The sequence below is a fragment of the Equus quagga genome, chromosome 19, assembly GCF_021613505.1.
Source record: "Equus quagga isolate Etosha38 chromosome 19, UCLA_HA_Equagga_1.0, whole genome shotgun sequence".
Lineage (NCBI taxonomy): Eukaryota > Metazoa > Chordata > Mammalia > Perissodactyla > Equidae > Equus > Equus quagga.
The window spans coordinates 7887440-7914940 of NC_060285.1; the positions used below are offsets into that span (position 1 = coordinate 7887440).

Sequence of the window (27501 nt, forward strand, 5' to 3'; positions counted from 1 at the left end):
GCTTAGGAACAGGGTCTGCATTTGGGGCTCCCACCCAGAACCAGGAAAGAGCGCTGGGCTGGCCTGCTGCTGGAGCCAGAATCAGAGCCAGAATCAGAGCAGGAGGTGAAGAGGGCCCTGGAGAAGGTGAGGCTTGGGATATGGAGTGACGAGTGCTCGGAGGAGACTTGTCCAGTGAATGAGCCACATTCCCTGCCCCTGGGGAACCGGCCAGGCAGTGAAACAGGCAGGGCTACGCTGGAGGGCAGCATTGCGGGAGAGCATTAGCTCAGTCTTTGGTTTCAAATGAGGGAGTTTGGGCCTGGGGCTGGGGTAATTCGCCTGGCAGGCCCAAAAGTGAGGAAGCGCGGCATTCTTCTGAAAATCCACTGTGGGGCTCCTAGGCTGTATCAGGGATGACGGGGAGACAAGGCCGCAGGTGCAGTGGGGCCTAGGCCAGGCCACAATGGTGCTCAGGTGCTGGCAAATGACCTGGTTGGATCTGCAGGTGGGAATGGTCACTCCGGGGAAGAGTGACAGCAGGATAAGAGGGGCACAGAAGTGAAGCAAAGAGAGTGGTGAGGACGCTGTTGAAACACTCCGTGGGCTGGGGTAGTCTTGGGAAAGGTGGCATAGCACTGGAGTAGATGCAATGGACTGCCTGGAGGAGGGGAGAGAAGCTGGTCGGGAACTCTGGCTGGTGGTCTGTGCAGGTGAGCCATTCCCGAGAGGGGCTCCAGGGGCACCAGATGACCAGCTGATGTGCACTCTGGGCTCCATATAACTTACCGGCTAGAAGAAAGTTGTTTCTGTTGCTTTCAACACAGCAGGCTGGGACATGATGCTTCGGGGCCCAAGCCACTGTTAGCGGGAAGGGATCATGGGAGAGGGGGGGATGACCCTATAGCCAGGTCCCTAAGGTCTGGAGCAGGGGATCTGTATCATCCCTCACAGTGCCGCCCCAGCCCCTCATCCCTCTCCAGCCACATACTTGTACCCAAGACTGTGCCAGCCTCCATCACCTCCCCACCTGGCATGTCCCTGCAGCCCTGACCTCCTGCCCTTATTCACAACCACACATCCCTGGGCAGACGCACATTTACCCTGCACTTAACCACAAACATCTACCCTCTATGTGCACACCCACACACAGAGAGCAGGCCAGAGGATAGGATTTCTGAGATCTGTTTATTCTAACGTCACCAAATCGCCATCCCCTCACTGAGCCTATACCCTCCATTGATGCCTTGGTCCTGTTCCTCCCTCCTACACACAAATACCCACCTACCTTCATCAGAGAACAAGAAAGATCCAGTAGTCCTCAGTCTGGGAAGCTGAGGCTGATGCAGGCCCCTCACCTCCTCTGTCCCCAGAGTCTGGCCACTGTGACCTGCTCAGGGTCCTCGTCCCTCTGGTCCCCTCATGGGCTTCCACGAAGCCTCCAAGCCACAATTCCCAGGCCTAGGGCCCAGCCCTCTCCTGACCTGTCCCACCAGCTACATCCCTGGCTGGGCTGGGCTCTGGGGCAGGGAGGGGCTGGCTTCTCAGCAGTGGGCGTCAGTGAATGGCTTCTCTGAGCCTCTGGAATCCTGAAGGGCCATGGGAGGCTTGTAACAACCCAGCTGGGCTGCCCTGGACTCAGGGGGTGGTGCCCTGCTGCCTGCCCTCCCCAAATCTGCTCTGTCCTCCACAGACTCTGACCCCTGGAGAGATGTCTCCAGTAAGAAGAGGGCTACTCTGAATATGGCCACACTGGCGGTCCCAGTGCCAACCTCACTTCTGCTTTCCCTCTGCATTGCCCCCATGCCCTGTGACCCCCAGGTCATCTTGCCCACCCACCTGAGGTCTTTCCTCAAGCAAGCGGGAGTCCCTAGGGGCTGAAGCAGGGGCTGTCTGCTGCAACGACTGTTCCCTGAGCCCCTGTCACTCCACGTGGACCCCATACTTTGGCCCTGAGGATGCGCAGATGACCCAGCCCTGCACCTGAGGACACCCAGAAGGCCACCCACCCTGGCTCTGGCATTGCGGGCTGGAGCCCTCTTGTCTGTTCCCACAGCACCCTGGGCTGCCTTTATCATAGCAATAGTAATAATAATGATGGTGACAGTGCTAGCTGCATTTACTGAACTCTTACTATGTGCCGGGCACTGTGCCAGGGCTGGGAAGGAGCTCGAAGTCTGCTCAGGAAGCTGAGTATGTAAACAGATCCTTACAGGAACTATAAGACATCAGTGACGGTAAACACATCCTTGGAGCACTCACCTGAGCCAGGAACTAGGCTGAGCATACTTCTGGCATCTCCTTTAATCTTCGCCTCGTCACCTGCCTTTTGCTGGTGAGGACATCCAAGTCCACATGACGCTGTGTGGTCTGGTCTATTTTCCTGTGTGTTGCTCTTCTTAGCAAGTGAGCTTCTGGAGACACACTGGCCAATAGAATTTTCTGCGATAATGGAAATGTTCTATATTTGTGCTCCCCAATGCAACAGCCACTAGCACTCAAATGTGGCTACAGTACCAAGGAACTGAATTTTTTTTTATTTGATTTGATTTTAATTTGTGGCTGTCATATTAGACAGCATAATTCTAAAGGGCCTGGATTTTATTTTCTCTGGGTCCTAGGGCCTGGCAAGAATCAGCCTCATAAGTTTCTGTAGAATGAATGAATGAAATGCTTGAATGAATGGTGACTGTGTGGACGTGGGACTTTCTCTTCTTATCCAGCCTCTCCCCTTCAAGCTTTAAGTTTTCAAACTTGGCTGTGCTCTGGTTACCAGGGCAACCTGCTGGAAGTCCAGTGGATGGGGGAGGGGCACTGTCTGGAGTTCTTCCCCGTTCCCTCCCTGCTCTGAGGCCCAAGGACTAGCCCAACTTGAGGGAGAACAGAGCTGGCTGGGGGAGGGGACGGCACAGTTCTGCCTGGACAGACAGGGGAGGGGGAGCCTTTCCTGGCCACCCCCACTGGATCGCACTATCTCTGTGAGGAAGACACCTGAGCTGAAGTCAGGGGCCCTGGCTTCTCTCCCTACTTCGGCCAACGGTTCATTGTGCAACTTCTGTCAGACCACTTGCCCTTCTGGGCCTCGGTTGCCTTTTCAAATAGGGACCAGATGCCTTCTTGTAGTCTCTTCTAGCTTGAAGATCTAGAATTCCTCCCTCTCACTCCCTGCCGGGCTGTTAGGGCCTCGAGAGCAAGGACTGAGTCTCCTTCATCTCCGTGCTCCCCCTGCGCATCTGCCCCGCTCTCTCCTCCCGTGTTGAGGGGCCTGGAGGACACCCCCTGCCCGGTAACTACAGGCCTGAGTTCAGCTGCCCTCTCATGGCTGAAGGTGGCAATGACCTCCTCGTGTCTGTACACAAGTTTCTTTCCCACCAAATGAAAGACTGCCAGGCCTGGAAGTGGCTTCAGAGGACAGACCTCCACCCAAGCCAAAAGTCATTGTGGTGGCCTCCCAGACAAGTGGCACAGGCTCTAGGGTCTCAAAAGTGGGTTTGTGACACCTGTGTGATTTTGAACAAGTCACAATCACACTGAGCTCCAGTTTCTTCATCTGTAAAATAGGGATTGTATCAGTCAGGATGGGTTAAATTATGCTGCAGTAACAAACAATTCCAAAATCCCAGCGGCTTATAACAACAAAGACTTACTTCTCATGCATGTTTCATGGCCACTGTGGTTTGGGGCAGCCGAGGCTGTGCTCCATGTCTTCTTCACTCTGGGACCCAAGCTGAGGGAACAGCCACCTTGTGGAGCCTTGCTGGTCATTGCGGGAGAGGGAAGGAGAGAGGGGCATTGTGCACTAGCTATTAAATGATTTGGCCTGGACTCACTTCTGATCACAACTCAATGGCAAGAACTAGTCTCGTGGCCCCACCCATCACAAGGAGACAGGGAGGAGCAACCCTGCCACGTGCGAGAGCTAAACAGCCCGAAGTATTTGGTGAACAGCACTGCAACCCACCTGCGTGGTTGTAAGAACGCAGTGAGAAGTGCAATGAGCTCAATCCTGTTAGCTGTTAACATTGTTGCCTTGTGATTCTGATTTCCATTTGTATTTATGCTCGTGATTTCCTGTGACTTCCACATCAATTCCAGCCATTTACAGCTGCAGATACAGAGAGGGAGATGGACTTGCCAAGGGTCACACAGTGAATCAGTAGCTGGACACCCAGTTCTCCAGGCTCCACATTCTGAGCTCCTCCCACCTTATGGGTTCTCTGTAAGTTGACTGACAGTGTGACAGTCTTTTGAGGGAGCCTGCAGCCTCTGCTTTTCTCCCAAAGCTGATCTCTCAGCCTTTCCAAGCCCTTCCAGCTCAGCCGGAGTGAGGGCTGAGGGGGTGGAACAATGAGAAGTCTGTGCCACCCTCCGGGGCCAGAGTCCGAACATTGCAGCCGTTCCTACGCAGGGAGCCTGCACATTCCCACCTCCTGTCCTCCAGTCCTGGGCTCAGCCCAGACACACCCACCATATGCTGACAGCTCCCAGACGGTGGGGAAGGAAAGCCCCCAGGACTCTGCAAAACCTCCCAAAGCGTTTTAATAGCCTGCACAACAGCCTGGCCCCCAGGAAGTCTCTAAGCCTCTCTAAAATCTTAGTCTCCAGGCAGATGGGTAGACCCTGGCAAGACTTCCAAAGAGACTGGCCTCATTCATCCAACAAGCACGCTTTCTTGGAGGCCCTGCCCAGTGCCAGGCAGGCTACTGGCTGAGATGAGAAGACGCCATCACTGCCTTCCACAGACGTGTGAACGAAATCACAACACAAGATTAAGGCTGTAATTAAGCTGCTAGTGTGGTCAAGGAAGGCTTCCTGGAGGAGGTGGCACCTGGGAGGACTCTCTCCCTGGTTCTCTCCCTGGACCTACGCCTTACTTGAAAAACCAGCTTCTGGTTGTTCAGTCTCCCCTCCCGCCACCTACTCACTGGCGTTCTGTGCTTCAACACATGACACCACTCACAGTTCTCAGAAAGGCCTGGGTTCTCTCTATCTTCCATGGCTTTGCACTTGCTGGCTCCTCTTCCCTTTACAACGAAAACTCTTATTCATCCCTGAAAACCCAGTTCAGTAGTTGTATCCTCTGGGAAACCTTCCTTGACAAACCCTTGCCCCGGGAGGTAGGTACTTCTTCAGTTCCATTTTCTGTTTCTCACACATACTTCTCTTGCTGCAATTACAATCTTGTAATTTGTCTCTTTACACATCCATTTGCTTCTCCAGTTTGTGAGCTCTTTGGGTTCAGGGACAATTCCTCTGGATCTTTGCACTCTGGGTGGCAGAGCAGGCACATGCGTGCATCTGGAGGGCTCAGGAGGATAGCTGCATGAGGCACAGTGTTTCTTCTCCCCGTCTCCTTTGACATTGCCATGACCCAGTGAGGCAGGCGTGGCAGGAGTGCTGTGAAAACAGCCAGCTCTCTACAGAGGGCCTGACATGCACTGAGCACAGTGCCAGGCACCAGCAGGGGACATTTACCCGGGCTGTAATCATCTGTGATTCTCAGCGCCTGGCACACAGAAATGCTTGGTGAATTCAGTTGTGCATCTGAGAGCTAAGGAAACGTGCCCAAGAACGTGCAATTTAAATGAAGAGTTTTATACTCTGGTCAGGTCCTCTCAGTGCAGTCCTCTGGCATTCCCTGGCAGATGGAAAAATCCACCTCAGGGACACTGGCTCTGCCATCTGGGTCAACTCTCTCTTGTAAAAAATGCTGAGGATGCAATCTGTGTGTTGTTCTCAATATCTCATTTGAGACATTTCTTTTTAGTATTTAGAACCAGAAAATTTATTTTTCATGAAGAGTCAATCTCTCCTTTCTACCACATAAGAATAAAATGACCTCTTTGTGTTTCCCTTTTCCCTCTGAATGCTAGGAACCTCAGAGACAAGTAATAATATGACAACAGGACTCAGAGTCAGAATATTTCCTTCCACCTCCATCTATGTGGCTCCTCTAGTTGAAACCGTCTTGGGTCCTTTATAGGAAAAGCAGGTGTAAATAAACACGTATGTAATACGCCCTGAGGAGAAGACTGGGAAAGCATCCAGGCTAAAGAGCGGAAGGCTTAGGCAAATCCCTTACCCTCTCTGAGACTCAGGCTCCTCCTCAGCAGCACAGGGTAGGAGGCGCTGCTGCAGACCTTGGAGAGAGGCAGCTCTCCTGTGAGGAGGACTGGCCACCGTTCAGGCTTGGGCAGGGTAGCAGTCAACGTCCTCTCTGGTGAGGCTGTGAAGCTGGTAACCCTGAACACATTCACACTTCAGACCCAGTGTGGCCAGAATTTTTATTTTTAAAGAGTCAGAAAGAGGTTTTCATGTGAAATCTCCTAACACATAAATGTTGCCAATTAATTTGCATTTTTACAAAACACCGCATTGGACAAACCAAACTTGGCTGCAGGCCAGATCTAGCCTGAGGCTCTCCTGGGCTCAGCCGATCAAGCCCAGCCCACCTCAAACAGGGTCTGTTTGGTGCGTTTAGGCTGAGAGTGGGGAACAGTTTACATCATTTCTTCTGAACCCTGCCTTCCCCCCACAACATCCCAAGAGAGCTATCTGGTTCTGAGATGAGCAAGCCCAAGCCATGTTGTTCCAGGTGGACCCTGACCTGAGCTGGACCATACACAGGGCCCTGCCCCAGGCTTGGGCAATTGGTTTAAAAAGGACAGCTGAGGGGCCGGCCCGGTGGCCGAGTGGTTAAGTTCATGCGCTCCACTTCAGTGGCCCAGGGTTCACCGGTTCAGAAGAGCGGCCCTGCTCCTTGAGGTGAGAGAAGGCAGCTCCCTGACTCCGGAGATGGGGCGTGTGCAAGCCTGAACCCTGGTCTAGGGTAAGGAGCCTGGTCCAAATCTCAGCCCACTGGCCTGTGGCCTCAGCAAATCCCTACAAAAATGAAACGGGAGCTGTCTCCATGCATTCTCCCCCTGTCAAGGAGATGGACTATTTAAATGGACCACAGCCACCCAGCTAGAAGCTACACTTCCCAGCCTCCTTTGCAGCCAGGAGTAGCCATCTCAGTAAGTATTGACCAGTGGGATATAAGAGGAAGTAAGGGGTACAGCCATAGGGGAGTATCCCCAAGGGAGGGGGCGGCCCCCTCCATCCTCCCTCCACCCTGCTACTCGGGATGCAGATGAGCCCTCTGGGGTCTGCCAGCCAGGGCAACATCCCAGGCACAGGGAAGCAGCCAGAGAGGAGCAACTCGAGACCCTGAACACTACTGCACCCGGCCACCAGACCAGCTCTTGACGCCTCCCCACAGACTGCACCATGAGAAAGAAAGGACATTCAGTTTGGTTTAAGGTCCTACTGTTTTGCCTCTCTGTGCCTAAATGTATATCCTAACTGGTTTTCTACCCAGGGATTCCAGTTAGCATCTTTGGTTATCCCAACATGAGGAGGGAGCAAGTGCTACTAGTTTCTAGTAGGTAGAGACCAGAGATGCTCAACATCCTACAAACGCACAGGACAGCCTCCTCCGAGAGGAATGATCGGGTCCCAAATGTCAGTAGGGCCGCTGTTGAGAAACTCTGCTCTGTGCTCTCTGGGCTTCAGTGTGCCCGCCCCTACAATGGGCAATATGGAGGTATCGTGTTTTTTATGAGGACCCAGTGAAGTGATCGACGTGATCTACTTTCAGGAAAGAAGACAGTCCTGCAAAGATAGTCATGAAGGATTTATTATTGCAATAAATTAAGATGGAAGCCCCAGAGGAGAGTGAGGCGGGCCAAAATTATCTCCAAAATGAGGCAATGGTGCTCCACACAGGAGGGGTCTCCAGGGTTGGGTTGGGGGCTTGAGGGGCCTGGCTCAGAGGGTGCTGAATTCTCGAGGCCCTGGATGTTCAGTGCAGGATCGGTGGGGGGCGGGGGGGGCGGGAGGTGCTCCTGCCAGCCACCTCAGCCTTGGGGAAGGGGAGGGATGGGGAAATCCAGCAGAGGGACGGGGGTGGGAACTGCTGCTGGCGCCCACAGAGCTCACCCCGTGCCCACCATCTCCCACCCTGCCTGGGGCCCCCACTCTCCCTCTCACGCATACCTGCCTCTCCTCCCACCCCATGCCTGTCCCCTCGCCCCAGACTCTCTCTCTCTCTATCACACACACACACACATTTCCTTCCCCTGTGGTCTTGCCCCTCTGCACATCCCACCACGCACACTCACCAGTGCCAAGCCTGAGTCCAGAGGGATGGGGCTGGGCTGGACCAAGCTGACATTTCTCCAAATGGGGCCCTTTCCCTGGGTCAGCTTTGGAGCCAGCCACACGAAGCTGCAGAGTCAGTGCCATTGGGTGGAGTGGGGAGCTGAGTATAACTGGGCATTTGGTGGGAAAAGGGGATCTGGAGGTTCAGGACAGGCAGGGGCAGCAGCCCCTGACTCCAGGAGGAGTGGCAGGAGTGCTGGGCAGCACAAAGGCACTGGGGGCCAGTGGGGGATGTCCCCAGAGCTGGGGAGGGCGGCCATGGGGTGAGCTGGCCTGACGTGGAGAGCAAGCCCTGAACCAGCAGCAGCGACACCTCAAGGCACTCAGTGCCGCATCCCTCCACACCAGGGGCCCCAGAGCATCCAGGAGCCTCTGCTGGGAGGGCCCAGGCCACCGAGGGACGGCCTGGAGGACCAGGAGTCGTTGTCTTCCCTCTGTCCCAGGGTCTCCGGGCTGTGAAGGGTGGGAGAGGGTGCCTGGTGCCCACCGCCCAGCCCGGCCACCGGAGGTGGTCACCTCAGACCTCGGGGCCTCCAAAGGCCAGGTTGTCACGGACCATCAGTGTCTTGCGGAGGTCACGGTCCACCAGGGGGCGCTGCATGCGCCACTTGTGCGCCTCCTGCAGTCCTGGCTCGAAGTAGTAGATGCAGGCGCCGAAGCCCACCAGGATGAGGACGGAGATGACCAGGTAGACAGGCACGAACCAGTCCAGGAAGTGCGGCATCGCGGCGGCCTTGGCTGCCGAGACACAGGCGGTGAGAGCCAGCAGAGGTGCGCCTTGTCCTGCCTGCCTGCCCAGAGGGGGACCCGCTGGCCTCACAGAGCCAGGAGGTCTGAGCATCACTTTATAGGTGGGAGGCCCAGGAGAGTGGGGAAAAGTACCTGATCAAGACCACATGGTGACTCAGCAGCTGTGTCCCCTGACCAAGCACAGAGCTGCCCCCACCACAGGGGGCCCACCCAGCTCCTACTCACCCTCTGAGATGGAGGCTTGTAGCTGAAAGCCCACCTGGCTCAGTCCCTCTCCAGCATGTGTGCCCTCAGGCAAGTTGCCTAACCTCTCTGGGCCTCGGGGTCGTCCCCTGTGGAAGGGGACACTAACAGAGCCTCTGTGCAAGTCCCAGCGGGGATTCAATGAGGTGACTGATCCCTCAGGGCACTCAGTAAAGGACAGCCTGGGCGATGCCTCCCCTGAGCCGCCCCTTCCGGCTCTGACTGCGCAGCTGCAGAGGCTGCCGTGGGCCAGGCCCTTCACAGATGAGTGGGTCCCCGGCCACCCGCACATCCTAGCCAGGTGTGGCTTAGTGAAAGCCTGATGAACAAACGCCCATCCCCAGGGGACATGGTTGATGTCAACAGGGCCCACACAGGCTCCCGAATTCAGGCCCACGCCCAATCTCATAATTATAAGAGTATGGACGCAGGCGCTAGCCCAAAAAACCTGGGCCTTGGTTTCCAAATCCGTAAAATGGGAATGAAAATAGTTCCTAGGTCTCAGGACTATTGTGACTGTGAAATGAGTAAATTTATGTAAAATGCTCAGAACCAGTGCCTGGCACATAATGAGTGCTACACAGCAGTTCGTTCTTATTCTCTGAGCCTCAGTTTCCTTATGTGTAAAATTGGGATAGAAATAGAACCCACTTCTCAAGGTCACTGTGAATGTTTAGCAAGACAGTACCTACAGAGCATTTAGCACAACACCACCTGCTACAGAATCAACGCTCAGTGAGTATTAACCATGGTTACTTCCGGTGAACAGGAGGCAGGGAGGCAGGAAAATGAAAGGTACTTCACAAACCTGTACACACCCAGACTCCTCAGAATGGCCCCAAAGTGCCCACATCTGCTCTCTGCCAACCCCCTCAGCCTCATCTCCCACCCTATGTGCCATCATATGGAACTGCTTGTCAGTCACCTACGTGCACCTGCATAACATGCAGTCCCCATCTTTGTATATGCTTTCATTTTCCCTGGAATCTTTTTGCCTCCTGTTTGAGATCCCAGGTGTGGACCTACACGCCACTTGTCAAGCCATGCTGTGGGGGATCCCACATACAAAATAGAGAAGACTGGCACAGATGTTAGCTCAGGGACAATCTTCCTCACACACACACACAAAAGAATGCCTTCACAAACCTTACAACAGGCCTGTCCACATTTTACAGGTGAAGAAACAAAAGCCCAGATATGTTCACTAACTTGCCTGGGGTTACCCAGCTGGGTAGTGACAGAGCTGGACCCCAAACCCCAGCGATATCCTAAGGTTTGAGTCCTCCAGGGTGGGGAAAGACACCTGAGCAGAGTGAAATGAGCAGAGGCGCACCTTGGCTTCTGGGGAGGGGAGAAAGGGGATGGATGGAGTGACCTCCAGAGCAGGCTGAAGAGAAGCCCCAGCTTCTTGGACTTCTGTCTCGAAACTCCCGTTCCTCTGTCGCCCCACTTCCAGGTGGGTCTGCGAGGTGGGCTGTGACCCAGGGAAGGGAGAGATGCTACCTCTCAGTCCTGCATCCATCCAGAGCCCCTCTCCTGCCCCCCAGGCTCCCCACTGGCTGTTCTGAAGGACACACAATGTCTCAAGTGCCCTATTGATGGAGGAATAAAATGAAGAGTGTGCTAATGGCCCAAAGTCAGGGCTGGCACAGCGCCCTCCTGCCCAGCTGCCTTTCTGGAGCACCAAAGACAGAGTTCAGATTTGCCTGGTGCTGCCTGGGTTGGGGGGAGGTGGGGAAGGGGACCCCAAGCGGGGAGGCTGCTGCAAACTAGCCTGACTGAAGCCAAGGTGATTTGTGCTTCCTCCCCTGGCCCCAAGCAGGGCCCCAGTCTCCTTGCAACTTAAACCTGAGAATGTGGTACTCAGGCTGAGCAGAAGCCATTTCAGCTGCAAAGCTGTGGATCTGTGGAGCAGAGTTCAGGGTCTCCCATCATCTCCAGCCCTGTGAACAAAACTCCAGGCATTCTAGGGCAGACTGAGGACCCCCTAGACCTTTTCCAGGCTCCTCAGGGGACTGGCTAGCTGAAGCAAAACACTCACAGGCCTTCTATGTGACCATGGGCCACTTCTCACCCTCTCTGGACTTCAAGGTTCCCCATGCACAGTGACAGGTTGGGGTGGCAGTTACCAGATGATCTATAAGGAATTTTTCAGCCCCATTCCAGCCAAGGTCCTGTCCGGGACAGTGTGAGGGTTGCAGAGCCTCCTCCCGGCCTCCCAAGCCATTGGCACCACTCGGTGGCCCCCCGCGTGCCCGCAAACCCACCTCGCGGCCTGCAGATGTCTGTTCCGGGAGCTCTGTGCTGAGCACACCACCTTGGCCTGGGCAGCTCAGCGTCGGCCCGGGGACTCAGTCGCAGCTGCTGTCCCCAGAGACACTGCCATCTGCAGCCGCCCTGGGTGCTAGAGGCAGAGAAAGGGCAAAGCGATGCCCCTTACAAGAGTCAGAGCTTCTCAGGCCCAGGGGCTCTGACTGGGCCAGGAAGAGGCCGTCCTGGGCTGGCTTGGCACCTTGGTACCTCTCCCTGCCCATACGAAGAGACCCTTTCTTCTGCCCCCCACCCTCAGGATGGCAGGAGGAGGGACCTGTCTCAGCCAATCAGCAACCTGGCAGAGCAACGGCTTTATCCTCTGTTGCCCTGGCAACCGGCCTTCTCTTCTGCATCCCTTGCACTGTGCATGTGGTACAGAGATGACAGACAGGGCAGGGTTGGAGGAATTTGGAGAGGGACGGGAGGCACCCAGCAGGCCGCTGGGCCCCAGAGGTGGTGGGCCTGGAGAGGAGAGTTCCCTGGCGGAGATAACTGGGAGGGTTCAGAGGCTTGCCATTGGAAGGTAGGGAGAAATTGGGGTCCCTTGCAAGTGGGTGAGGACACAGAAGCAGTGACCAATAGAGTCAATGAGGGTCATATATATATATATGAAGTTATAAAGAGAAGAACCAAGACTGAGACTGAGAGTCTGGACACATTGGTCCAGTGTAGCATTTACCATGTGCCAGACTCTGCTTTCAGTGCTTTATTTACACTAACTCATTTACTTGTCGTCGAAGGTCACAGAGCAAGAAAGTTGCAAGGCCAGGGTTGGAGCCCTAGCCTGGCCTTCAGGCCCCCGTGCAGGGGCTGCCCCTCCCAGTTCTGCCTCACCAGCCCTGCAGCCCCCCTGGCTGGGATATGGCCTGGGATAGTTGTGGCTCCCAGGCACTGAGCACCCCAATTGCCAGGCGTGGCCCCCACATCACTTCATCCAGTCCCGCAGCTGGGTTGGTATTGATAGCCCACTGTGGGATGAGGCAGCTATGGTTCAGAGAGGTGAAGCTGCTTACCCTCTCCTTCTAGGTCACTCACCTTCTCAGTGACAAAGCCAGGGAGTCAGGGTGGGGGCAGAGGGGACCACCTCCTAAGCCTGGTCCTCCCTCCTGTTCTATAGACAGGGTGTCAGGCACCCAGTGAGCACGCCATACACAGCAGTGGTCATTGTCTCAGGAGGAGAGAGCAGCCCTGGAGGCCCAGGGGCAGGAAAGAGGCTTCAAGGAACCGCCTCCCCAGGGAGTCCATTCCCAGAAACCTGAGGACAGGCAGGTGGGTGAGATGGTTTCAGGACCCTGGGTCCCCCACCCCTAGACACCCTGCCAACTCTGGGACCATCTGGGCCCCTACAAAAATGGGGGTCCTCTCCAGCATATATGGGGCAAGGGGAGTGAGTTTGAATTCACAGAGGGATTTTTATTGAGAAATAAGGTACATGCAGTAAAATACAAACCTTAACTGATAATTTTTACCTATATATACACCTGTGCAACCACCACGCAGATCAACGTCTAGAATACGTCCATCACCCCAGACAATTCCCTCCTGCCTCGTGCCGGTCACCCCCTTCCCACTGATCTGATTTCGGATGGCGTTGCAGGTATCAGCACACCACAACTTGTGTATCTGTTCACCACTGAGGGATGTTTGGATTGTTTCCAGTGTGGGACTATTGTGAGCAAAGCTGCCTAAGTGCTTTTCAATAGTTTGGAGTGGGAAGACCGAGAGGGGTCAGGGGAGGGATGACGAAGAGGCATGGAGAAACTTCTGGGGGTAAAGGATATGTTCATTATCATGATTGTGGTGTGAATTCAGGGTCTGCTTAAACATCACCTTCTTAAAGGGGCCTCCCCTGACCTAAAGGAGCTTCTTCCTACCCATCTCTATTCATCCCCACCCGTCTTAGTTCATCTTCACAGCACTCACTGCTCCCTGACTTTCAGGGACCCCCTCCACACCTCATGCTGTGGGGAATCCGAAGCCCCATCTGTGCTGGGGCAGGGGCTCCATGAAGCTATTTACTTCCAGCTCTTTCTAAGCAAGATATTATGAGTTTAGTCTGCAGTGGGAAGGATTTAGCTTAGACAAGGAGCATGCCTCTGTTCTCCCAGTTGTCACAGCACTGAACACAGTGTGTGATCACTGTCTGACTCCCCCATTACACTGAGTTGATCAATGATGTCTGATTCATCCATGTTCTCAGGGTGGGGCATTAGGTTTTCGGTAGGAAATGATGAAAGAATCACTACTGAGAATGTATGAATGGATTAGATCAATCCATTCATTCAACAAATATTTATTGAGCCACTACCATGTAGCAGGTACTTTTTAAAGTGCTGGACATACAAACTGACAAGTCTCTGCCCTCATGTATCTTGTGCTCTAGTTGGAGAGACAGACAATGAGCAAGTAATTACTTAACTGTTGGGAGAAGCAGTCTGCCTTGGGCCCTGAGCGTCATCCCTGCAGGTTCTTGCTAGGTATGCCAAGAAAGCAAGGTCCTGAAAGCTCTTTACCCCAGGGCCATGTCTCAGGGTTGTGTTTGCAGCAAGTAACCTTGCAGGATGGAGTAACATCTCATGTCTCAGGGTTGTGTTTGCTGCAAGTAACCTTGCAGGATGGAGTAACATCTCCGTGTCTCAGGGTTGTGTTTGCAGCAAGTAACCTTGCAGGATGGAGTAACATCTCGCCCCACGTGGACAAAGAACAGGCATTCCTACCACTCACTATGAAAGCAGTGAATCTCTAATCTCTGTGTTCCTCTCCTGTAATGCCATCCATGGGGTGTACGGGCATCCATGATGGGTCCTTTGCGGGACTTGGGGGACATGGGGAACTGACACAAACACACATGAAGCCCTGGCTACTGCTTTCACCATGAGTAACAAAGTCCTTTGTCTCTGACACAGGAGTTTCATGTCTTCTGCCAGCATCTATGAAATAGTAACCAACTATTACTTTATAGTTTATTACTTTATTACTTTATTAGTAACAGTTCATTACTTTATTAGTAACAGTTATTTAGTAACAGTTTATTAGTTCGTAAGTACAGTAAAATCTCAGAGGCTGCACAGTTATTGATGATATGTGAAACGGAGATTACTGCTACTGAGCAAATAAAGCAGAAAAAGGGAAACAGGGAAACAGGGAGTGTGTGGCACGAGGGCTTGATATTTTAGACAGTGTCGTTAAGAAAACCCCCTCTGATAAGGTGACATTGGAGCAGAAGCACGAATTAAGTGAGGAAACAAGCCATAAGACTACTTGGGAAAACAGCATTTCAGCCAGAGAGAACTGCAGGGGCAAAGGTCCTGAGGTCAGAGGATACTTGGACTATTTAGGAACAGCCTAGGGGCCCTCACGGCTAGAGGGGTGTTGGAGGGAGAAGAGCAGAAGATGAGCCCAGGGAGATTGTCAGGAGCCAGAACACACAGAGTCTCAAAGGCCATGGAAGGCATTTGCAATGGACTCTGAGTAAGACGGGAACTCTGGTGGGTTTGATCAGAGAAGTGGCCTTCTCTGACTTCTGTTTTAAAAGGATGAATCTTATTTCTGTGTAGTAAATAGTGGCAGCCCTGAGGACCAGGTGGAAGCAGGGAGTCAGTGAGAAGGCTGTGACAACAGTCCCGGTGAGAGATGACAGTGGCTTGTCCTGATAGTGGAACGGAGGTGGTGAGAAGTGGTCAGCTTCAGGATGCATTTTAAAACCCACAGACTTGCTTACGGATTGTATGTGTGGTATGAAGAAGACAAGCCAAGGATGATCCCAAGGTTTTGTTCTGAGCAGCTGCAAGGATGGAGTCAACTGAGATGGAGAAGACGCGGGACGGGCAGGTTTGGAAGGAATCAAGAATATGGCGAATGAGCATGAGTGAACGAAAATGAACGCAGGAATCACTGAATATTTTCTTTCTCGGAGACAGGAAATAAAAGGCCTGTCCCATGGGCAGCACCTTAAGTGCCTGGGGCCGGCGCTGGAATTCTCCCTCAGAAAATGAGGTAGCGGTTCCTTTAAGAGGGCCCCGCCCCACTCCACGAAGCCCCGCCCAAAGAGGGTCACGTGCCCCTCGGTCGCGCACTAGGGGCGGGCGTCGGGGCGGTTTGAAAGCCGGGCGCGCACCACAAGAGCGGCGGTTCGGCCTGCGACTGGGATGTCGGTGTTGCGGCCCCTGGACAAGCTGCCTGGCCTGAACACGGCCACCATCTTGGTGAGCGTCAGCAGCCCCGCTACCCCGGCCCGCCCCTCTTCCTCCGCAATGCCTCAGCCGCGCGGTCGTCTGCGCGCTCTGAGGTGCTGGCGCGGGCTATTCCGGCAGGGGAGTGGTGGGCGGGAGAGCCGCGCTCTCAGCCAATCGGAGTAGGCGCTCTCTCAGGCTAAGAGACGCCCCCACCAATAGGTGTGCGGCGGGCTCTTTCCTGGTTCCTGATTGGTGGGTGGCTGGGCGGGGAGGCCGCGGGCGGGGAGCGTGCAGGGTGGCTGAGGTGGGCGCCGGGCGGGCACTTGGTTTCCTCCGGTCGCAGGGTCTGACCTCCCGGAGAAGCCAGGCCGTCCGAGGGAGGGGCCGGGAAGGTAGTAATTGCTGGGCAGACGGGCCCCGAGCGGGTGCAGACCTCGGGCGTCAGCCCGTGCCTGGTGGGAGCCGGAGCCAGAGTCCTGGGTGTCGCGGCTGCCCTGGGCCCGTGCCTGATCCCAGGCCTCGGGCGGGACCGCGGTGCCCGGTATCAGTCGGCCTCCTCCTCTCTCTGGGCAGCTGGTGGGCACGGAGGATGCTCTGCTGCAGCAGCTGGCCGATGCGATGCTCAAGGAGGACTGCGCCTCCGAGCTGAAGGTGTAAGTAGCGGAGGCTGGGGTGTCCGATCGCGCGACTGTGGCCCGAACGCGGGTCTGGGCGTGAAGGAGAGCGGAGGGGCCGCCCGAGAGGCCAGCCCCTCGGGGTGTCCATCCTAGCGCGGTCGGTCCTCCCCAACCCTGCCGGCGGCGTCTGGTGGGTGGCTCCTTCATGTCTTCTGCACGTGTCAGCTCCTCATCCTAGGCATCCTCCTGCTCCCTCTGTCACACACTTGTTCAGTCTTCCTCTAGCGCTTGTCACCATAAGAAATGTCCTTGTTCACCTGTTTGCTTGTTTCCAGTCCCATCCCCTTGAGGGCAGGGACTTTGACTTTTGTTCTCGGACGAATCCCCAGTGCTTTGAGCAGTGCCTGGCACAGAGTAGATGCTCAGAGACACCCCGTATTTGGAGAAAAGGTGACTAAAGAAGCATATTTAGTTTTCCTCTTTCTAATTCATGGGGAGTAGAAAACAGCTGCTGGCAGGATCAAGTCACTGACTATATGTTGGTTCATTCTCCCTGATGGAAGGATAAGCTCCAGGGGTCCGTGTTGAAGGAGAATGATCCAAATCCAGAGGGTATTTCCCCCACGGGAATTGGGAATGCCCCTTACTAGGTAGAATAAGCCCCGTTACAGTCCTTTAAAGAATCTCTGGTGAAGGACATAATCCTTTCCCTCTAAATACAAATTGTTCATAGGTCCATCTGTGCTCTACCCTTCTTCCCAGACTCTTAGGCTACAGAACATCAAACACAATAACCAACAATCTCAAACCCTTAGCTCAGAAATAGGAAAGGATTCTTAAAAATTCATTTAATTAGCATCAGAGTAAATGGAAAATGTGGACAAAATTGCCTGTATTGAGCATAAACAAGATGGAAAGAAGTATCATGGAAACTGTTGCTGAAAAAGGGCTAGTCACGTGACATGCAAAAATCTGATAGAGTACCCACTCTGGAAAAATGTACAGGAAAAGGAGAAGAAATCTCCTTCTTGAGTGTTTTGTGCCATTGAGAAACTTGATAAGAACATGAGTTTTTAAAAGAAGCATTCAAAGACGAAATGATAAAACAACAGAATGAGAGGAAAAAGGTTACAGGGTGAAGGGCAAAAAAGGGCCCAAAATAATACCATTAGAGAGCTATCTAATAAATGCCTAGAAACAGCAAGGAGCGGAGTACATGTGGTTGAAGACTAAGTTGTTTACAAAAAAGAAAGCATTGAGAAAATCACCGTAAAAGCGTTCAAAGATGTAGTAGAAGAAAACTTCCCTGAAATGAATGAAGAGTTGAATTTGTCCATTAGAAAGCGTAAATATATCTTGTTCCAGGAAAAATGGATACAGAATACTTTTGTCACATTATATCCTGGTTAAGTTATTGAAGTTCAAGGGTAAATAGTTCTTCAGACTTTTAGGCAGGAAACGCAAACCATTGATTCTGTTGCCAAATGCTTCCAGCTCTCCACATTTGGAGCATTTAAACTTTTGTGGATGTGTGGAGCCATGTGATCAGTTCTGACCAATGAGCTGTGAGCAAAAATTGTGATCTCTATTGCTGAAGCATTTAATTGCCAGTGAGAGACCCTCCTCATTGCCCTATGCCTCTCCCATGGCGATCAGCAGTGTTCCAGAGTGGCAGCTTCATCTGCCTGGATCAAAGTTATAGTTAGAGCAAAATATATATGTATATAATAATAACAATAATAATAATGTAAATATACATTTATGTCTTGTCAAATTCTAGGGTAAATTATAAGATTGTTAACTTTCTCATTTTTCATAATAGAGACTCAATCTAATATAGATAAAATTGGAACATATAGTTAAAAATGATACCAACTTACTAATTTTTTCATCTATTTTTTCTAGCTCTACTTTAGTTATTTTACATCCATCCAATTCAAATAAAATTAAATTCATACTATTCTATTTTTAGATTATATCTATTCAAGTATCTGAATGTGTATACATTATGTACATGAAGAGATGTTTAGAAAAATGTTCTAATGTTAATTAATACTAGTAATTTCTAAGTAACTGGACTTTTAGGAGTGTGTGTGTTTTTAACTTTTGTACTTTTTGGTATTTCATGAATTAGAAGCTGGGGGATAAAAGGAGATGGGTAATTGGAATAAGTGGAAATGGGCAGAAGTAGAGGGTTCAAGAAAAACCTTCAGGTAGGTATTTGATAACCAGAGACCAAGTCCAGAGGAGGATGATGAGGGTGAGTTGCCCAAGGTCACATAGCTGGTAGATGGCACTGAACTGGAACTTGAGCTCACTTTGTCACACTCCAAAGGGGTTCAGTCTTAACCCCTAAACATCACAGTCCAACACCCGTCTTCTGAGCCTGGTCTCCCTCGCAGCATGCAGTGTAGCTGGCTAGCCCCATGCCATCTTATGTCCAGAACTCCCTCTTGCCAAGGTGGTTACTAACCAGAGCTCCTTCCTGCCCGATGGAGTTGGACAGGAGTAGTGTGGACTGGACCAGCTCTGCCCTGCACCTGTGCTCCCCTAGGAGTCTTGCCCACGAGGGTATCAGGTGAATAGGTGTGGAGCCCTTGGCCTCTTCCCCTAGGAAGGGCAGCCTGTGAACAATCACTCTGATGGCGGCACGGATATCTAGTCCTGCACTTTCTTGTTTTTCAGCCACTTGGCAAAGTCCCTCCCTCTGCCTTCCAATGTGACTCGGCCCCGAATTGACCTTATTATGTTTGTGGTCAACCTTCACAGCAAATACAGGTGAGAGCCAGGGGATGGGGGCTGTCACGGCTCAAGAAGAGCTGGCTTAGGGGTACACTGGGACGGTGACCTTGCTTGTGAAGAGAAGGAGAGGAGAAAGGGAGAGACTGCCTGGGGTTAACCTAGGGAGTAAGAAGGGGGAGCCAGTGGACAGTACATGATGTCAAAAAGACACTGGCAAATCCCGGCGGTGTCATCAGTCATTCAGCTAATGCTCTCTGAGGCCAACTCTGTGTCCCTGACAGACATAGAAACACGAGATACCCGTAGCATCAGGGTTCAGTGCAGACTTGCTACCTGACCCGTTGGAACTAGTCAGCAGTGACTAGGCCCATGGGAGACTGAGAGAGGGCTGAGATCTGCCATGGCTGCCAGGGGGTCCTGGCTCAGTGGATCTGTCGCTCTTGAGGTACCTCTGTTCACCAAAAGGGACACTTAGGTGCAGAGCCATCATTGCTATGGCCTCAGGCCTTGTTCATTCAGGCTGAAACCTTGGCTTGGGCCCTCTGACCAAGATGGCTGTTGGCCAGGAGACACCAGATTCCTTCCTCACTCTCTGGACACCAGTGAATGAAAGCCTTGGCCCAAAAGGTCAGAGTGCCCTTGTTTAGAGGAAAAGCATGTTTTCATATAATTGATATGACTGTAAATACTATAACCTTATTGGAGAGCGATTTGACATTGCCTGTATACATTTTTAAAGACACCCACTGTGACCCAGCCGTTCTTCTAGCCTCTGTCCTACATAAACAGAAACACTTGGTTGTACAAGGATATAGAAGGACATATGTAAAGGAACGTTCATGCAGCATTCTTTGTCCTGGGGAAAAACTGAAGAGCACGTCAGTGTCCATCACTGGGAAAATAGTCAGAAAGTGGTACTGTGAGGTCATTCTGAAGAAGGTGACAGATACGTCGAACCCAACTAAACCCAACCAGATGCTTATACGTATCACTATGTGTAGTTGCATATGAAAAAAATTTGAGAAGAATTACACCCCAAGCTATTGGCAGTGGTTACCTCTGGGGAGTTGAGACTGACGGGTAGTACTAGAGAGGGGCCTTTTACTTTTTACTTATACATCCATATTTACTATTTGATTATTTTACAGGCTTGAGTTACTTTGTAATTAAAAGTAGTTAAAAAAAAAATGAAAGGACAAAATAGTCCTCTAGGGCTATTTTCTGTCACCTCGTCTCGTTCTCTGGCCTCTGTGGAATGAGGAGGGGGGCATCTGCCTTCTCTGTTGTAAGGTTTGTCTTCTGGTTTGTTTTCTCACCCTGGCCTGGCCACCCCAGCCTCCGGAACGTGGAGGAGTCCCTGCACCATGTGGATGCCACCTTCTTCCTGGGCAAGGTGGGCTTCCTCGCCACGGGCGGTAAGTGCGTCCCCCGCCTGCTGCTGCCCAGCCCACACCGAGAGCAGTGTGTGGCTGGGTGTTGTAGTGGCCTCCTTGCTAAGGCAGCCTGGCTGTTGGAAAGAACATGGGCTTTGGAATCTGACCTGCTGTCGGTCTTTCTAAAAGCAAATCTGAGCAGATCATTCTGCTGAGTTAATTGCTTAGAGTTGCCTAGTGGTTCCCTGTGGCTTCAGAGTAGATTCCAAACTCCTGTAAAGACACAAAGCATTTGCAGTTTGGCTTCTGCCTTCCTGTCCAGTCTCACCTCCTGCTACTCTCCCATTCTCTGGTGCAGCTTGTAGTTCTCAGAACAAGCCGTGCTGTTCCTGAGATCGTAATGTTCACAGTGGCAATCATAGGAGCCCACACTTGTGGAGCGCTCAGTGTACGCCAGACACTGCTGGTTGCTGTGTTTCTGTATCACCTAATCTTCACAACAAACAGCCCTTTGACGCGGGTATTATTATCTCTATTTTATAGCTGAAGAAACTAGTCCTGAGGTTATATCACTTACCTGAGGCCCCGCAGCTAAAAAGTGGGAGAGCTGATTTCCACACCTCTAGAGTCATAGTCCACAGCCTATACCCTTCGTGATTAGACCATATGGCTTTTCACAAGTGCTTTTTTCCTCTTCTTTATCTAACAAACCCCTATTTTCTGCCTCCTGGGGCACGCGCCCCTGACCAGCCCTGCAGTCTGGGCCCTCGGGGTATCCATCCCATGCATGCGTCTGTTGGAGACCCCCACCCATCCACCTACACCTGTGATGTGTCTGACCTGTCTGCCCCCCAGCTGAACTGGGAGCTCCTTGGCGGAGGGCCTGGTACAGGTTATTCTCCACAAGTCTTGGTGAATAAATGAATGCCAGATCATTTCTATATATTCCTTCATTGCATCTCTAAGTAACTCAGGCATCGGGGCTGTTATGATCCTCTCTTTAAAGATGAGGACACTCATGTTTGCATAGAGCCCTCCCTCAAAGCCCTTTCAGCCTTATTTCTAATCTGATGATCTTGACTGCCCTGAGAAGAAGGTGAACAGGATTGTCACCCCACTGACTAGTAAGAAACCGAGGCCCGGAGAGGGAACGTGGATGACTTTGCCCAGTGCCTCCTGGAATTCAACCCATTGCACTCGCGGCTTCTTTGCAGCTGGGCGGGAGAGCCACTGCAGCGTTCACCGGAACACCGTGGTGAAGCTGGCCCACACCTACCGAAGCCCCCTGCTCTTCTGTGACCTGGAGGTGAGGACACTGATCACGCTGGTGCAGGGAAAGGGCAGTCAGCACACAGCGGGCCTGGCGGGAACGCTTCTTGGAGGGTCATCAAGCCCCTGAGTGAGAGGGGTCCTGAGGTGGAGACGCAAGATCCTGGTTTGAATCCTGGCTGTCCTGCTCACTGGCTGTGACCTTGAGTGAGACACTGTAAGCCTTGGGGTGCACAGATGTAAAGTGAGGTGATGCTGTGCATTCGTCTCGTCACTTGTGCTGTCACTCGTGACCTTACTTTTGCTTTGTTTCCTCTCTGCTCATAGCTAAGTCTGTGTATGTTTTTGTGGGTTCATGTTAGTATCTCACCCTCCTGCTGGGCTATAGGTGCCGTGAGGCCAGGCATCTTGTCTGTCTCATTAACCAGTGCATCCTCAAGTCGCCCTGGCAGTCAGAACGCCCCATGTCCCCCTTACCTCCCTGGATTGCAGACCTTGTCCAGTCCCAGTGCAGGGCTGGGCATCCCTCAGGCAGCAGGGATGGTGGGTGGGTGGGTAGTGGTTAGATGGATACGGTATGGTGTTGGTTCTGCCCTGACACACTGCTGTTGGTGTTTCTTACAAGGTGAGCCCTAATTAGGAGGGTAGCAAAGAAGATTTCTATTTTGCTGGTAAATTTTGCTCTTCAGCCTCTCTGTGCAGTATGAATCCTGATGGCTTTTTGCTAAAGGGTCCTTTAGGGTCCTTTAGGACCTTTAGCAAAGGACCCCAAAATTGCTGCTGTTCCCAATGGAAGGTCTGCTGAGGGCTCCCAGGGCCTGGGCTGCCCCACCCATGCACCAGGCCTGCTCAGTTGGTTTGGGGTCTGTTTATTGGTTTTAAGGTTCGTTTTGAAGATTTGTGTTTCTGCTCTGTTCTGGGTCTTGTACCGGTTCCCAAAGGCAAAGTGATGTACTGCAGAGAGAACTAAGTCAGCACGTGGTCCCTCACCACCGTCTAGACCAGAGGTTCTTGTTCTGGGGTCTGTGGATCCCTCTGGTCTGAGGATAGAACTCAGAGGATCTGTGAAGTTAGACAAGAAAAAAGTTACTTCTTTTTTTCGCTAACCTCTAAGTGAAATTTAGATTATGAATGTAGGCAAGAGATGTCGATGGTATTGGCCGAATCTGCAGTTGTTACTGATAGAAGTGGCAGATGTTGCCGTGTCACATGAGGATTGGGGCGGGTCTCATCCCTCCAGCATTGCAGTGGTCCTTAGACCAGCCCCATATCTCATTCAATGTATCCGTAAAGCTGCACATGCTACTGTGTCACGAAGTTGTGTTTTCTATTTGATGAGTATTTTAAGAACTCCTGATTAGGGGCCAGCCTGGTGGCTCAGCAGTTACGTTCACACATTCCACTTCAGCGGCCGGGGATTCGCCGGTTCAGATCCTGGGTGCAGACATATGCACCACTTGTCAAGCCATGCTGTGGCAGGCGTCCCACATATAAAGTAGAGGAAGATGGGCACGGATGTTAGCTCAGGGCCAGTCTTCCTCAGCAAAAAGAGGAGGATTGGTGGCAGGTGTTAGCTCAGGGCTAATCTTCCTCAAAAAAAATGGTATTAAAAAAAAAGAACCCCTGATTAGACCAACACTCTGATCTCACAGATAGGACCCTGAAGTCTGGGTCACACCTGAGGTGCCTGCCTCTGTCAGGCCCCTGCTAGGCTTTCCTCAAGGAACCTGAGAAAACCGAGACCCAGAGAGAAGGGTCTTGCTTCACAATCACCCAGCTAGTAAGTAAGCGGGAGAGCCAGGAGGCTGGTCTGCCCATCGTAGCCTGCGGACTGCATGGTATTAGACAAGTCACTGCCCCTCCCTGCACAGCTCTAGTCTTATCTCTGAAGGGGAATCATAGTCTTTGCTCCCACAGCGCTGGTGTGCGTACCCGGCCGTCTGTGGTGCTCCCTAACCTTGCTATGGGTGGTGCAATTCTGTATCTGGCCAGGAGGTGGCAGGCCATACCAGGTCCTGGGTTTTCCTGGAGCCTGAGAACTCAAGAAAAGGCCTGCGGCAGGCTGTTTATTTCTACCAGCAGCAGACCTGCTGAGAACAGAGACCTGGCATTCCCAGGATGGAGCACCCGGTGTTTGGACAGTCATCCTTCCTCAGACCCATGTTGTCCTTTTCAGGGCACCCTCCTCCTCTGCATAGTCGAGTTTGAGCCTTGCCATATTTTGAGGCCTTTGCATGGCAGAGATTATTAACCCCGTTTTACAGATGAAGAAACACACCTAGGGAGGTGTGGGATTCGCCCAGTGAGATTCTTTCCTAGCTCTGCCCATAGGGCCCTGTGCTGGCCCCTGAGAACCCGGATGAGTGAGACACTGGCCCTGCTCTCTCGGAATCTAGCGAGATAGACCCGCATGTAATGTCTGCAGCAGCAGAAGGATCTGCAGGGCTTTAGAAGCCTGGCAGTGGATTTAAGGCATTCCTTCCTGTAGGTGACAGTGGCAGACATGCTGTGGTCAGACTTGGGTTTTGGGGACACGTCTCTGGAGTGTGATGTGTGGATTGAGGAGGCCTGGCCAGAGGCAGGAGGCCCAGGGACGAGGCTGCTGCAGGAGGCAGGCCGTGGAGGCTGAGCAAGAACAGCAGCAGCTTGGAGGTATATTTTAGAGCAAAAGCCAGAGAACTTAGAGTAAGAGGATTTACTCAACGAATACTTCTTACAGCTCTACAGTGGGCCAAACACTGTTCTAGGCTCTAGAGATGCAGCAAAGAACAAAACATTAAAAAAAAATCCCAGCTCTATTCTAGTGGAGGAAACAATGTAAGGAAGTAGAATGTGTAATGTGCTAGAGAATGGGGACGCAACATGTCAGGTGGTGGTAAAGCAGTAAGATTTAGATAGGGGGACTTGGGGCTGGGAGGGCTCACTAAAAAAGTGACCCTTAAGGGCTGGCCCCGTGGCCGAGTGGTTAAGTTCGTGCGCTCCGCTGCAGGTGGCCCAGTGTTTCGTTGGTCTGAGTCCTGGGTGCGGACATGGCACAGCTTATCAGGCCACGCTGAGGCAGCATCCCACATGCCACAGCTAGAAGGACCCACAACAAAGAATATACAACTATGTACCAGGGGACTTTGGGGAGAAAAAGGAAAAAAATAAAATCTTTTAAAAAAAAAAAAGTGACCCTTAAGTGAAGTGAACCGTCAAAGTGAAGACTCAAAGGAGGTAAGGAGGCAAGTGTGGAGACGCCTGGTGGAAGGCACACTAGGTGGGAGCAGTGCAAAGGCCCTGAGTTTGGAACTTACCTGGTGAGTTCAAGGTCCCGCAGGGGCCTGAGTGGCTGCAGCAGAGCAAAGGGCAGAGCAGTGGAGATGGGCCAGAGTGACCAGGGCCAGGTCAGGAGGGCCTTGTGGGTCGTAGTAAAGGCAGTGGCTTTTACTTGGAATAAAACTGGTTCTGCTGGAGGGTGTGGGGCCAGCGAGGGAGGCAGCCTGACTTGGGTTTATGTGGATCCGTCCAGCTGCTGGGAAGAAGGTAGACTGAAGGAAGCAAGGACAGAAATAGGGAGATGGGGCCGGGGACTATTTCTAGAAGAGTTAAGAGTGGCCCAGGCTCGGTAGTGTCCAGGGAAGAGGAGACGGGATGGTCCCCTGAGTGTTTCCAGGGTGGATCCAATACAACGTGCTCATGGCTTGGATGTGAGACAGGAGAGCAAGAAGAGGCAAGGATGGCTCTGGAGTTTTCAGCCTGAGCAGCTGGGAGGAGGGAGTTGCCTTTGGCTGAGATGGGACGACAGTAGGGAGTAGGTTGGGGGCGCTCCCAGGGACTCCATTTTGGACGTGCTAAGATTAGGGTCTGTCAGATGTCTACAGAGAAATCCAGTAGGCAGCTGCATCCGTGTGTCTGACATTTGGAGGAAAGGTCTGGAGATGTAATTTGGGCATCCTCAGCAATTGGATGGTTTTAAAGCCGTGGAACTGGATGAGGTCACCTAAGGAGCAAGTGTTGGGAGGAGAGATGCACAGGCCAAGCCCTGGGGCCCAGCATTCAGATATCAGATAAAGAGGAGGGAGAAGCCTGTGAGGTGGGAGGAAAAGCTGGGTAAGTGGGGGTCCCGGGAGCCAGGTAGAAAAAGCATTTCAAAGAGAGAGGCAGCGGCTACATCAGATTCTGCCAAGAGGAGAATCTCAGTGAGAATGAGGCTGTGCGATGAGGACTGAGATGTTACCTCTGGACTTAGAACCGTGGAGATCACGAGTGACAAATGATGGGAGCAAGAGCAGGAGGACTTGAGGATGCCCGGTCTCTGGTTTGGGTGTCTGGGTTGATGGTTCGCCCTTCCTCAGTTAGAGAGGGAACAAAGGAAGGAGAAGATGTTTCTGAGGCCACCCCTTGGCCAGGGGAGGACATCTGAGCATCACTGTTCTTCGATAAACATTTATGGAGGGTCTCTTATTTGCCCAGCACTTGCTGGCACCAGGCCCTGGAATAGTCTTGTTGCCCCTACCTAATCCCACAGCTCCTCTGGGCCCACCGGCCCATCAAAAGCCCTGATAAAGGCACTCTTTGTCGATGGCACCTCCCCATCCCTGGGGAGGACCACTCTCTGTCCACCTCTCTTTTCCATCCCTGTGAGTGTCTTTCTCAGATCCCAGGTAAGGGAGCCTTTGGGGCCTGTGCCTCCCAGGCATTGGTGGGACTAGCCCTGGCTCAGATCCCAGCTCTGTGATCACTGTGTGACTCTAGATGGTTTCCCTGACCTCGCCAGCCCTGCTTGCTAAGCCTTCATTTCAGTGTCCCTGGAGGGTGGTAAAAGGATTCAGTACGCTGAGGTGGTTGGAAGCTGCCTGGTGCAGTGTGCCATAGACAAGGGCATGGCCGTGGTGGGCAGGGTGCTCTGGGCTGGCCCCATGTCTCCTCCCACAGCTCACCTCTGGCAGCCTGTGCATCTGCTCTGCATCAGGGGAGCAGAGCTGGCCCCCAGCTCTGCCTCCCACTGTTCTCTGCTCTTCCTCTGCAGGTGGAAGGCTTTCGAGCCACCATGGCACAGCGCCTGGTACGTATGCTGCAGATCTGCGCTGGCCACGTGCCCGGCTTGTCGGCTCTGAACCTGCTGTCCCTGCTGAGGAGCTCTGAGAACCCCTCCCTGGAGGACCTGTGAGGGCTGCAGCCCCCGGGCTGCCCCACCCCACGGCTGGGTGCCTGGCTCAGTAAGCATTCACTGTTGCTGAAGCCCGGATCAGGGCTTGACAGGCTCTGGGTCAGCGATCAGTGCCCCACAGGGCCAAACTCCCCTGCGCTCCAGCAGGCCATGCTGGGGGAGGTGGGGCGCCCAGCTGGTGGGACTCCAGCCCCCTTCCCACTCCAGCAGAGCCCCAGGTCTTTATCCATCTGATGTGCCACATCTCCACTTAAGACTTCATTTGAACAAAGGTCCGTAGCTAAACAAAGTTTGGAAATCACTGTTCTCATCCGCTACTTTGATTTTGCTGATGAGGAAACTGACAGAACAATTACGAGCAGGCTCGGGTCGGAGGGCTTGGACCCCATGAGCCCAGTCTGACTCCACGTCCTAACCTTGCTGTTCCCACATAACCTGGTCTGCCTCCTGGAGGCTCAGTCTCCCCAGGTGTAAAATGGACAGCACTCTCCTCTCCTCATTGCGTGGTGAGGGTTGAATGAAACGACAGAGGTTTTGTGCCTGAAGTGTTAGCCCACGCCTGTTTGCATGCTTGGTGTCTCACATAATAAACTGTGTCAATGCCTTACACGGTGCCAGGGGACCCCTCAATGAGCAGTAACTAGTATTTGAAATCACAGAGCTAAGTTCAAAAACTGGTGAAAATC

General features: G+C 52.6%; 1 protein-coding gene across 2 annotated transcripts; it reads left to right on the forward strand.

Moving 5' to 3' along the window:
• The first annotated feature begins 15556 nt into the window (after positions 1-15556).
• Positions 15557-27422, forward strand: CENPM (centromere protein M). 2 transcript variants are annotated; one of them, XM_046646475.1, is made up of 6 exons: positions 15557-15692; positions 16236-16315; positions 18965-19057; positions 20357-20436; positions 21609-21700; positions 26675-27422. In XM_046646475.1, the coding sequence occupies exons 1-6, from the start codon at positions 15636-15638 to the stop codon at positions 26813-26815; spliced, it is 543 nt and encodes a 180-aa protein (XP_046502431.1). In that variant the 5' UTR covers positions 15557-15635; the 3' UTR covers positions 26816-27422. The 2 variants fall into 2 exon arrangements, with proteins under 2 accessions (XP_046502431.1, XP_046502432.1); XM_046646476.1 differs by lacking the exon at positions 18965-19057.
• The last annotated feature ends 79 nt before the right edge of the window (positions 27423-27501 follow it).